This window comes from Tamandua tetradactyla, chromosome 9, assembly GCF_023851605.1.
Source record: "Tamandua tetradactyla isolate mTamTet1 chromosome 9, mTamTet1.pri, whole genome shotgun sequence".
Taxonomy (NCBI): Eukaryota; Metazoa; Chordata; class Mammalia; order Pilosa; family Myrmecophagidae; genus Tamandua; species Tamandua tetradactyla.
In genome coordinates, this window is record NC_135335.1 from 102,609,681 (window position 1) to 102,623,193 (window position 13,513).

At 40.5% G+C, this 13,513-nt stretch overlaps 1 protein-coding gene across 1 annotated transcript in view; it reads right to left on the bottom strand.

Annotated features, from left to right (window-relative positions):
- Nucleotides 1–13,513, bottom strand: part of ANKRD55 (ankyrin repeat domain 55) — a 165,115-nt gene that overhangs the window by 17,996 nt on the left and 133,606 nt on the right. The window contains exons 7-8 of the mRNA XM_077115173.1: nt 6,104–6,288; nt 1,228–1,395 (exon numbers count right to left, since the gene is read on the bottom strand). Of these exons, the coding sequence (XP_076971288.1) occupies nt 1,228–1,395; nt 6,104–6,288 (353 nt within the window). The remainder of the gene's footprint in view (nt 1–1,227; nt 1,396–6,103; nt 6,289–13,513) is intronic.

Genomic DNA, 13,513 nt, shown 5'->3' on the forward strand with positions numbered 1-13,513 from the left:
TTTTTTCCTCATGAAATACCATTTTTAAGACTTACAGCCAAACCATGGTTATTCAGAATTGAGTATCTGAAGAAATCTTCTTAAAAATGAACAAAATGAGCCAGGCACTCGAGGAAAATAACTGACAGTAATTATTGCCAATGACCAAAGTTTATATATCAAGGAAAATTTAAAAGTTTGGAAAACTTGTATTCTCCACTGTGAACTTGACAGCTTCCCAATATATAAGGTTTATCTCATGAGATTGGTGGTCACATTAACACGTAATTTTTGATGTTGTGTAATGAAATATATGTCATTTAGAAGATCTGTATAACTAAGTGAATCTATGTTTTCCAAATGACCGATGTTAAGATATTACAAAATCATGAATAGGTGTAAGACGCATTTAAAGTGCAAAATAGACTAATGGATTTTATTTATCTGAGGCCAGATTGATTTTGTACATTTCAATCAAAACAACATATTGCTACAGAAACAGGGAATCCAACTGTCTTCAATTAAACTTCTGTTAAGCTATCAAAAAAGGTTTTCAGGGTGGGCCATGGTGGCTCAGCAGGCAGAGTTCTTGCCTGCCATGTTGGAGACCCGGGTTCTATTCCCAGTGCCTGACCATGCAACAACAACAAAAAATTTTAAAAAAGTTAAAAACATGCTGTTCTTCTCATTACACTGTTTTTGTTTTGGAGTGCATGTTTATTTTTAATTAAAATATGTAATTTTTGACAACACATAAATGTCATGGGTGTATTATTGTCTTAAATGAATAATGAAATAAGTGTGTAAAAAGTTTCACAGTTTTAATTTCCAATATCAAAAATATTAACAGGTGTTATTCATATAAACAAAAACTCTTTGGGACCCTTAATAATTTTTGAGAGTGTAAAAGGGTCTTGAGACCAAAAAAAAAGTTTGTGGAACCACTGATTCGGACAAAAGGAGGAGTAAGAAGACATAGTAGAAAGGGGAGAGGAAAGAGAGAAAAAGGAAAGAAGATATTAAAGTCATATGAATGTGAGGTTCATGGAGTCAGGCTGCTACCATCATTTCACCGTACGTAGTTGAGACCATTTCTCTGTATGTTAGATAACGGCAAACCCAAAATTAAGCTATTGTTGATTTTGCACATCAGTAGGGGAAGGGACTACCTTTGCAGTGCTGTTTCCATTCAATTTTATAAACCTTTGAGAGGAAGGAAAAAAAATGGGTGACTCCTGGTGTACTTGCCTGTTCTCTTGGGAGAGGAGTTTGACACAGGCCGTGTGGCCGCAGTACAGGGCGTAGGCCAGGGGTGTGCTCTCGTTGATGTCTCGCAGGTTACTGTCCATGCCCAATTCGAGCAGTGACTGGACACATTCCGCCTTTCCTGCAGCCGCAGCCCAGTGCAGGGGTGTCCTGGGAAGCCACGTGGGAGAAACACAAGTCTGAGCACAGGATTGACATAGGTTGCTTAAACACTAACAGCTCCAGCTCAAAGTCCAGTTGTGACAAGAGAAACTTGTTGCTATTTGAGTATGCATTAAATAGGACTTAAGGATGATTGGTGTGTAGGTGTAGGGGCTTCTCCTCTAGTTCTGCAAATTCCTTGGCCTTCTGCCATCTGTGACATTGCTGAGAATTTCCTAGAAGAGGGAGTGCTGGGGCAAAGAGTATGAACAATTTTAAGGCTCTTTATATATAGTACCAAACTGTCTTCCAGGAAGACTGCCTCAATTTAGCCTTCCATTAGCTGCGTCCTTTCTCTTCCCTAACTTTGAGTATTATCACCATCTTTTCAAAAATGCCAATTTGGTAGACAAAATGATACTTTCAGGGTCTTCTTTTGGCTGTGTGTTCAACCTCAGGCAAGAAATAGTCAGCGCCTTCCTATTTTCCCAAAACTAAACCCAGCACTGAGAGTGAGTTTGGAGCAAAGGCAAAGTATTTAACTGAAATTAGGAAGGGAGGATTTCTTGAGGTTAGAAAGAGAGTCCACCCTCCCATCCCTTCCTATCCCAGCTCTCTCCACTATCAAGGCAGAGTGGGAGATGAATGACATGAGCATAAAGGACCCCTGGAACCCAGAGCAGAAGGCACCAGAACCTTGCTTCCTTGGTAGAGCTTAGTAGGGAGTGTGGAATGTCTTTGTTCTGTGTCTAGGTAAGGGAGGCAGCCCCAGAAGATTTCTGTGCTACTAAGCATAGCAAGGAAACAGCTGAAGGCCATTTGACAAGGACAGTGGATGGGAAGGTCAGCCTCCACCTCTCTCCTATACGCCTTGACATTTAAGAGATTCCAGAACCATTGCATGATAAGGGAAAGGGGAGGGAGGACTGAAAATGATCTAGGTTAAGTTTCCCTTTAACTTAATGAGATGACAACTCAAAAATAGAAATTAGATTAAATTATAGATAATAGAAACCATCACAAATTTTGAAAATCTGATGTATTGAATATTTTATCCCTTCCCCTTATACAGACTATGAACTCCACATAAGAAGGAAATGGGGGCATTTTGCTCACTTACGCTATACCTAGCACCTAGCATGGTGCCTAACACATAAAACAAGCTCAATAAAACATGTCAAATAAACGGTTATATTTGTGATATTGTCTTTATTATACTGATAACAAGTTAACCCTGTATAATATCAGACCCTGAATTTTTTTTTTCTTTTTACTCTTTGAAGTAGAAATGAGCATTTTGGATTCTTCATTTAAAAGTTGAATGTTGTTTTTTACCTTCTAAGAAGTTAAGGTTTGGATTTAGCCCCGAAGAAAGAATCTGCCTGTGCTCTGGGAGTCTATCCTAGGGAATCTGCAGTATTCCTAATATACAGCAAATCCTCTCATCTGGAACAGAAATTTGCATCTCTGCAGATTACATTGCCCTTAAAAAATGTATTTTTCTTAAGTATTGATTTTTGTTGTCCTATGCCTGTTTTGCTATTACTATTGTTATTATTATTATTATTAGTAAAAATTTTGGGCTTGTAATTGCCACGTTGCTAACCAGACAATTCAGAGGTGATCCTGGAGGTGGCCAAAGAATGAGTAGCTCTGGCTATCTTGTCATTTTGGAAAGTACTATGGAAAGGGACTAGATGCTGAAGTCTAAACATGAATGCACAATATTTTGGATGGTGTGCTGATGTCATACTTTCATGTTCTGATTTTTTTTATTTTTGAGCATGCAGTGGTTAGGGAGAGGCAAAGGGTAAGATGAAATTCCTACAAATAGGGTCTGCCATGAAGAGAACAGCTATTTCTGGGGTCAGTCACTCTGGAAAAGGTTCAACCCTGGGCAGGAAAGGAGAGTTGGATGGCAATGGGGATAGAGCCCCTACTCTCCCTGGCCTTGGGCTGGGGGCTGAACCCTTGGAGAGGGCAATCCTGGGAGAGCAAAAGTGGTTTCGCAGAGATGGAAGAACTCTGGGGAGGGTTTGACTCCCTCTCATTGACTAATAATATTTCTATCTATCCAATATATTTCAGCCTTTGTTTCCTCTATTTTTTTCTATACCCCTTGCCACTCCCTTTCATTGATCACTAGCATTTCAATCTACTAAATTTCTTTTAAGATTTGTTTCCCCATTATTTATTTATTTTTAATGGTTGGGGATAACTTTGAGTGGGCTCGGGCCATGCCCACAGAGCCTACATGTGCAAGCTTGCACTCTGTTGATCTAGCACCCTCCTTTTCATGCTTCAGAAAGCAATTTCAGAACGCTTCATAGAGTCACATGTATTTTCCAATACAGTGGCATATCATACTGCTTATTTGAATATATATGGCAGGTATGATTTGTTCCATTCTATGTGAGACAGCATTTATTTTGAAACAAGATAGAGCAATATCAGATCATGCCCTTCCATTTAGAGAACATATTGCCAGTAAATTCAGTGGCTAGAGGGTTGGACATTGATCTAGTCAGGCCTAAAAACCTTGGAAAGTACTCTAAGCCCACTTTTTCTTATGACTTCTGAACAGCAACACAGAAGAAGAGGTCCAAAAGAACATGGGGAAAATTTAATTTTTTTTTGCTGTTGCAGAATATGGATAAGGGCATATAGATAACTTCTAACCAATATACATAAAGTCTTTGTGTCCAATCTGTTGTATCCAATTACACATCTGAGCTATAATTCCTTTCTTATTTGTAAGCCTTTAGGAGCATGCTGCAAACATAACACAATGGTCTCAGTGGGGACCTGAAGGAAAGAGTCAGTGTCCATGATTCAGGAGAAGAAGCTCAGGAGAAGGGCAGCAGAGACTGATGCGGTGGTCACTGAATGGCAGGGGATGATGAGTACAAAAACCTCAGCAGTGGTTGAAGATTTATAGAGCATGTAAAAATTCTCCAGAGAAGTCCCAGAAATGGGTGGAGGAATTTGATCAACGACTCCCTGTGGACAAGCTGGGCAGTAGTTCAAATTATTGTGTTGGTTATTCAAGAGAAGTGTGACTTCATAGGCTGCTGAAGTTTGAGACATTTAAGCTACTTCTAGACTATGTGCTCCATGTCTTTAGTTTTAGGTTAGTACCATAATGTTTCAAAATCATAGATTTATGGTGTGTTTTAATTCCTAGGAGAGCAAGTGACCAGGCATTTTCTCTCCACTTCCTTACTATCACAGCTTTCTTCTTCCCTTTTCACAAAAACCTTCTCTCCACCTGGAAAGAGGAGAAGGGAAAGGAAGTCACAATTATTGCAAATGTTTAAGGCACTGAAACCTATGAAAAGTTTGAAAATTCTCCCACTAACACAAACTTATAGTTTCAGTGTGAAGGTACAATACAGAAAATGGGAAACAAAGTGGAGAGTAGGATTCGACATCATGAGAGACTTGATCTGAACACTGGAGCAGGAACTAGAGTCTCCGTGAGATTTTACTTCTGTTGCGAATTCTCATAGAACCTGATTGTTTGCATTTTTTTCTCCTCTTGGTTTGATTTTCATTCCTGAGTCTGGGGAACTGGATTTTCTTTGTTAAGCATGTGATAAGGCAAAATGGAAAATAATCTATTCAGAGCTGGTTCTGGGAGTATTTTGAAGTAGGCAAACATTCCCTCAGCCCTCTGTTCTTAAATTTGCTCTTTTCTTCTCTTTATGGATCATATGCCTTTTCTCCTCATGTAACTGAAGTCCTTCTACTTTCTTACCTACTCAGGATCAATACCTGCTCTTAGGAAAAGACCTACTTTCAATTATTCACACTCTAATGTTGATTTAAGTCATTACGTTAACAATCTCCAGCTCCTGGAACTTTTGTGGAACTCAACATTTTTTTTCCCCTAGGTGTTAAAAATATTTTAGACTTTAGGAAGCAAAAGGTGCTTTCTTGGGGTGTTTAAAATTAGAAGTATGTAATTAATTTTTCACTTGAATAAAAGGGTAAAAAAATCATACACAGTGTGGGCAGGCCTTATAGTTATTTTAAGTAGTCTTGCTTGTTGTTTTATTATTTTTGTATTGCCATTGAGTCAATGGTTAACCAAAACGAAGGTTAAATAAACAGGGCACTGTAGGTGAAAAGTTCAAAGTTGTGAAGACGGGTACAATCTTCACTCATAAATAGCTCTGAAGTAAGTCCTTTCACATTTTTGGGTCCAGCTTCCTTTCTTATGCTAATAAATCTATAATTTGTATACATGCTTTAAAACCTGATATCAGGTCCCTTCTAGTTCTAAGAGTCTAATAATTCTAAATACAAAACCTGTATCATACCCTTCTGGATAAGAACTTGTTGACTTTACAACATAATCCAGGAACGAAGCAAATAAATAAATAAACAAATAAAAATAAAACCTATTAGAAACAGGAAGCACGTATAGCAGGAAGCTGATAGAAAGCTTTCTGAGAACACCGAGGACGTTTAGCAAAAAAAATGGAAAATTTGACAATACTGTACAGTCACAGTGTTTCTCTCCATAACAATATTTTTTCCTGCCCTGACTAAAATAGAGCAATTTTTATTGTCACGAGTTCACGTGTAAATATTACCGGCAATGAGAAGACAGTCAAGAAGGATCACTCCTTAACATGTTTAGAATTTATTTTAAGATTAAAATGTGGAAAATGTTACTGGTAGTTCCCGGCCCTTTCTGGGTTACCATGGATACCTGTCATCCACATCCAGAGCCTGCAGGTTACACTCTGGGACTCTCGCCAGTTCGTTGATAATGTCACTGAAACCTGCCGCTGCGGCCACGTGCACGCAGGTCTTCCCGCTCTCGTCGTCGTAGTTGATTATGGATGGACCCAGGTGATGGCCCAGAATCATGGAACATAGAATTCTATTTCCACTCTGGAAAAAAGGGTCCAAGAAAGCCCATCATGTACAATTCAGGGCTCGACCTGGTGTATGCAGGTCAAGAAGAAAACGTGAAGTTAAGAAATGCAGAAAAGAGAACAAAAAAGGAAAACACATTCTATACAAGCACCCTAATAAATTTTCACTTTCTCAAGGCACTGTAGAGAGCTTTCTCTCCCAGCAGATCGGAATTGTCTTCCTTGATTAAAGAGGGAAGGTTGGACTTAAATGCAGGTATTTAATGGACTGACATCAGACCTGGCATTGTGAATCGGCCATCTAGACAACAAAGTGCCTGTTAGAGCTGTTTGTTTTGTTTCCCCATTTGCTGTACAGGTTGATCACTGGAAAATTGGTAGGTAATTTTTGTGTGCTATTTTCCCGAGATACATTCACACGCCATACAATCCATCCAAAGTGTACACAGTGGCTCAGAGTATCATCACTTTGGTAGTTAATTTTATTGTTCACGAAATGACTATGCTGAGTAGTGACTGGTGGCATGATTATGAGGCCAAAATGACCTGGAAATGGTCAAATTGCCGTAAGTTCCATAGAACGTATCCATCAAAAGTCTTTTTGGAAGGATGTAGAAAAGTGAAACAAGTATGAGAAGAAACGTACTTCAGGCAGCCATCTAAATTGGATCTACCTTTCTCAGCAGGTTTATAAGAAGCTTTTAATCTTATCTGAAGGGAGTCTCTTCTATAACCCTTTTTAAAATAAACTACCCCATCCTTAAAAGCCACCAGTTCTTCCTTGGGGATATGCAAAATCTTTTCAGCTTGAGTGAAGACTGCATAAAGGTATGCATACCCCTAGTGTTGAATACCCCTAATTGGACTGAAAAACCAGAACATTGCATAAGCAGTTGCAATTTAAGGTGACAAATCTCTGATGATGTGAAAAGGAAATTCCAGTTTTATATTGCCCACCATAAGGTCTTGTCTTTCAGGTTTCTTCTGATATCTGGGCAAGCCAAATTATTCATTAGCATTTTTATTTTCTCAATGAATCCACAGAGATATCCTGTAACTCAATGTACAAAATCTTGTCAGTGGAATGGAGGTTCCTAGGATGTAGGAAAGGAGCAGGTTATAGAAGGAGAGAGAGACACACTGTCATTCTGGGGTCTGGAAGCTGGAAGTGGGACCACTTGCTAGGCTCAGAGACATAGGGGTAAAAAGAGAGAGCTGGATTTTTAAAATGCTACAATTCTGATAAATTTCAAATGCTGTTCAATAGCCACCTTATTTTCTGATATAAAATTTCTCTTTGGTATTTTTCATACTATAGTATCCCACGTTATTTAACCTCAAAGTTGTATTTTAGAACCTCTGAGTTCATTTTTACGATTCTTTTATGGAATGCCACCCGCTCATTTTCCCTTTTCCTCTTCTTTTCCCTCCTCCCTCTCCAGCTCGGTTTGCAAGTTTAGTCAGGAAGGCTGTCAGGATAGCCCATTATGCAGCCTGCCACTTGAGCTGGTATGAACCATTACACGGCAAGTGGCTGTCCACTGTATTTGGAGTCAACTGCTGGCACCAGTTCTAAAACTCTGAAACTTTGCAGAGGAGCAAGAGCCCAGGGCCATTCTGAGCTCCCCACTTTGAGCCCCACAGAAGGGTCCTGAGTAGGTTTTTAAATCCACAGAAGCTGCAGGGCCCAGGGCAAAATGAACACATGAATCTCCTTGTTCAAACAGCAGAAACAAAGCTGATTGCTTTCTTCCACAGTGTCTCTCTCAACGTGACATAGTGATTTTATTTGCTACTTAATGTTGCCCTCCCTTGAGCGTCACTGGATGCATGCAGATCCTCCCAGGTGCCTGCCACCCTGCCTTTGATGCTTCCAGGGCCCACCCTGGACCTTCCCTTTCATCTGGCCCCAGATCAGAGGTGGTGGGTGGGGATGGAAGGGTTGTCTGAGAATCTGTCCCAGGGAGGAAGGGCCAAATGAACTGAGATCCCAAGTCCCCGGCAGATGTTCCACTTCACTTACAAAACACACATTAAAAGATAAAATGGGGGCGGGCCATGGTGGCTCAGTGGCAGAGTAATCACCTGCCATGCCAGAGACCCAGGTTTGATTCCTGGTGCCTGCCCATGCAAAAAAAGAAAAAAAAGATAAAATGGTTGAGAATGTTAAGATGGTGATCACAGAAGATTAAACACTGGGTCCCCTTGTGAACACGGGGTGTCTGTGGCTGCACTAATCCCACACTAACAAAGCTTGTCCTGCCTACAACATTCTTTCTTCTCTTTCTCTTGCCTCTCTCTTCCAACCTCTTCCCTCTGCCCTTCCTTTTTCTAGCAATGGCTTTTAAATAACTTTGACCAATTGTTTAAATTCAAGCTATGCCTGTCACCAGAAATCTGTCATACTGAATCCACACATAGTTTCATGCTGCTTTATCAACTTTTCTATGGTTCTTTTGCTTCATGTTACCAAAATGTGTTTTGAGGGTGTCTAAAACATATTTCAAATAATCGAGAGACCTTTTTAAAAAGCGCTAACCATTTAAAGAAGGAAAACAGAAGCAGAAAGAGTATCAGCTCAACGAATGTATTTCGTTAACAATTTACTAGAGGAGTAAAGGAATTCAAGTCACCAAGGTGATTCAAAGGGCAAAATGCCCTGGCACAGCTCAGCTCTTCCTTTGTGTGGAAGAGGGGGCACCAAGCACAGAGGGAAAACTAAAACCCCATTCCTCACACTCACTCTTCTTACCTCCTGGATTAACCTTTGGATGGAGCCATTTTGGAAGTAGGGAGCTGTAATGGGAGGTGCTACCCAGGATTCCTGCCTCTTCTGGGATCCTGACCAGACAGTCCAAGCTGGCAGTTCCCTTGAAAGCTTAATTACCACTAACTGCTTCTCTGGATAAGTGAAGTCAGAGCCCACCCCCACCCCCCCACTCCTTCCACCAATGCCTTTTTGTCCTGAATTTTCCAGACAATTCCTTAGTCTCTACACTGGCCTTCCCTTACAACATTATCCTGTGCAGTTTCCTTTTCTTTGAAAGAAGATTCTCCCAGGAATATTGGTAATAACTATAATTCTTGCATGGACATTTTGTACCTGGCACTGCTCTAAGTATTTCCATGTACAGACTCATTTGATTCTGACAGCAATTCTAGGAGGTAGGTACTATAATTATTCCCATTTGGTAAAGGAGATAATGGAGGTACAGAGGGATTGAGTAACTTGTCCAAGATCACAGCTAAGAAGTGGCAGTCGGGACTCACAGGCTGTCTGCAAAGTCTTGACACTTAACCATTATACCACTGTGCTGTCTCTGATAAAACGAATAGTCTGTTTGATTTTGCATGTTCATTCTGGGGAACTAAAGTAAAAACTTAAACTTAATCTTTAAGACCTAGTACTAGGAGGTAGCTTCCCAAACTCTACACCTAAAGCACAAGCAACAAAAGAAAAAATAGATAAATGGGAACTCCTCAAAATCAAATGCTTCTGTACTTCAAAGACTTTGTCAAAAAGGTGAAGAGGCAGCCACCTCAATGGGAGAAAATATTTGGAAATCACATATCAGACAAAGGTTTGGTTTCCTGTTTATACAAAGTCATACAACTCAACATCAAAAGTAGGGGGCACAGGTACTTCAGTGGTTAGAATGCCCACCGTTCATGTGGGAGACCTGGGTTCAGTTCCTGGACCGTGCACCCAAAACAAAACAAACAAATAAACAAACAAAAAAACCACAAAAGAACAAACAACTCAATTATAAAATGGGCTAAAGATATGAATAGGCATATTTCTGAAGAGCAAATACAGATGGCTCAAAAGCACTTTAAGAGATACTCATTTTCACTGGCTGTAAGGGAAATGCAGATCAAGATTACAATGAGATACCACCTCACAACTATAAGAATGGCTGCTATTAAAGTCCCCTTCCAGGAATGGTAAGAAAGGAGGAAAATTCAACTCCCTCAAGTTGAATTCTTGATATTCTCACAAGCAGTGCAGACAGCCAAAGCTATAGGCTGACCCCCAATCTTGAGTTTGTTCACGTGAAACTTAACCCCACAAAGGATAGGTCAAGTCTGCTTAAAATTAGGCCTAAGAGATTTGTCCCCGAGGAGGGGCCAAGATGGCAGCTTAGCAACGTGCGCGTTTTAGTTCGTCCTCCAAAACAACTACTAAATAACCAGAAACAGTACAGAACAGCTCCTGGAGCCACGTCAGTGACCAGACACACAGCGTATCCCAGTCTGAACCACCTGGACCAGCTGAGAGCCTCCCCAAAACCATGAGTTCCCCAAGCTGGGGTGGCTGGCGCCCGGTGCCCCTCCCCCACAGGTGGCTTCCCAGAGAGAAAGGAAAGAGACTCTAAACCTGGTCAAGCTGGAGGTCACTCGTTGGGCTCATGGAAAAAGAGGAAAGGGGAGGAAATGGATTTTAGTGGCTGTGTTTCTACGGAGACTTGGCAGCCTCTGGATCCAGTGGCGGGACCTCTCGGGCTGCAACTGCCCCAGGCATAGGCAGAAACGGACTGCTTTCAGGGCTGTCTCCCACCTGTGCTTTCCCCAGGGGAGGGGTGAAGCCCAACTCAGGTGGAATCCCTCTCCCAAGGAATTCAGAACCCAGGGCTTGGCAATTTGAAGCCATTAAAACCAGCCTACAACCTTTACTCCATCTCCACCTGCCCCCAGCAGGGAGAGTCTGCCAAAGTTAAAAGTGCCGCAGCATCTTTTGCTGGTGAGACCCACAGGCAGACACGCCACATACTGGGCAGGATAAGAAAAACAGAGCCCAGAGACTTCACAGGAAAGTCTTTTAACCTGCTGGGTCTCACCCTCAGGGAAAACTGATGCAGGTGACTCCTTCCCCCTGATAGGAGGCCAGTTTAGTATGGGAAAACCCGGCTGGAGTCTATAATACCTATGTAGACCCTCCTAAGGGTGGGGAGGGAAAAGGCACTGTGCTGGTTTGAAAGGAAGTATGCCCCCTAAGAAAAGCTATGTTTTAATATAAATCTCATTTTGTAAAGGTAGAATAATCTCTATTCAATACTGTATGTTTGAAACTGTTATGAGATCATCTCCCTGGCTGATGTGATTTAGTTAAGAATGGTTGTTAAACTGGATTAGGGGATGACATGTCTCCACCCATTTGAGTGGGTCTTGATTGGTTTACTGGAGTCCTATAAAAGAAGAAACATTTTGGAGAAAGAGATTCAGAGACAGCAGAACGATGTAGCCATGAGATGCTGAGAGTCCACTGAGCCAGTGACCTTTGGAGACGAAGAAGGGAAATGCCTCCCGGGGAGCTTCATGAAACAGGAAGCCAGGAGAGAAAGCTAGCAGATGATGCTGTATTCACCATGTGCCCTCCAGCCGAGAGAGAGAAGCCCTGACTGTCTGCCATGTGCCTTCTCACTTGAGAGAGAGACCCTTAACTTCATCGGCCTTCTTGAACCATGGTATCTTTCCCTGGATTGGACATTTCTATAGACTTGTTTTAATTGGGACATTTTCTCGGCCTTAGAACTATAAACTAGCAACTCATTAAATTCCCCTTTTAAAAAGCCATTCTGTTTCTGGTATATTGCATTCCAGCAGCTAGCAACCAGAACAGGCACCTTACAAGCAGGGCAAGAAACAAGAAAACAAGAACTGAAAAATTATCCTCTGTAAACAAAACCTAAGCTAGAGGTCCGGAAAAAGCTGAACTGAAGGTCAAAGAACAGATAGGCAACAAATTCATCTAGCAAGAAAACCCTAGGTAAGAGTAGTGAAAGCAATCTCCAGAATAAACTAATTAAGGTAATTAAATGTCTAGACACCAGCAAAAAATAACAAATCACACCAGGAAAATTGAAGATGTGGCCTAGTCAAAGGAACAAACCAATAGTCAAATGAGATACAAGAGCTGAAACAACTAATTCAGAATATATGAACAGACATGGAAAACCTCATCAAAAACCAAATCAATGAATTGAGGGAGGATATGAAGAAGGCAAGGAATGAACAAAAAGAAGAAATGGAAAGTCTGAAAAAAAAAATCACAGAACTTATGGGGATGAAAGGTACAGTAGAAGAGATGAAAAAAAAAACAATGGAAACCTACAATGGTAGATTTCAAGAGACAGAGGTTAGGATTAGTGAACTGGAGGCCAGAACATCTGAAATCCAACAAGATACATAAACTATAAGGAAAAAAATGGAAAAATATGAGCAGGGACTCAGAGAATTGAATGATAATATGAAGCGCACAAATATACGTGTTGTGGGTGTCCTGGAAGGAGAAGAGAAGGGAAAAGGAGGAGAAAAACTAATGGAAGAAATTATCACTGAAAATTTTCCAACTCTTATGAAAGAACTGAAATTACAGATACAAGAAGTGCAGTGCACCCCAAAGAGAATAGATCCAAATAGACGTTCTCCAAGACACTTACAAGTCAGAATGTCAGAGGTCAAAGAGAAAGAGAGGATCTTGAAAGCAGCAAGAGAAAAGCAATCCATCACATACAAGGGAAACCCAATAAGACTATGTGTAGATTTCTCAGCAGAAACCATGGAGGCGAGAAGACAGTGGGATGATATATTTAAATTACTAAAAGAGAAAAACTTCCAAACAAGAATTCTATACCCAGAAAAATTGTCCTTCAAAAATGAGGGAGAAATTAAAACATTTTCAGACAAAAAAATCACTGACAGAATTTGTGACCAAGAGACTAGCTCTGCAAGAAATACTAAAGGGAGCACTAGAGACAGATATGAAAAGACAGAAGAGAGAGGTGTGGAGAAGAGTGTAGAAAGAAGGAAAATTAGATATGACATATAAAATACAAAAGGCAAAATGGTAGAGGAAAGTACTACCCAAACAGTAATAACACTAAATGTTAATGGATTGAACTCCCCAATCAAAAGACATACACTGGCAGAATAGATTAAAAAACAGGATCCTTCTATATGCTGTCTACAGGAAACACATCTTAGACCCAAGGATAAACCTAGGTTGAAAGTGAAAGTTTGGGAAAAGATATTTCATGCAAATAACAACCAGAAAAAGAGCAGGAGTAGCTATACTAAAATCCAACAAATTAGGCTTCAAATATAAAACAGTTAAAAGAGACAAAGAAGGATACTATGTGCTAATAAAAGGAACAATTCAACACGAACACATAACAATCATAAATATTTATGCACCAAACCAGAATACTCCAAAATACATGAGGCAAACACTGTAAACACTG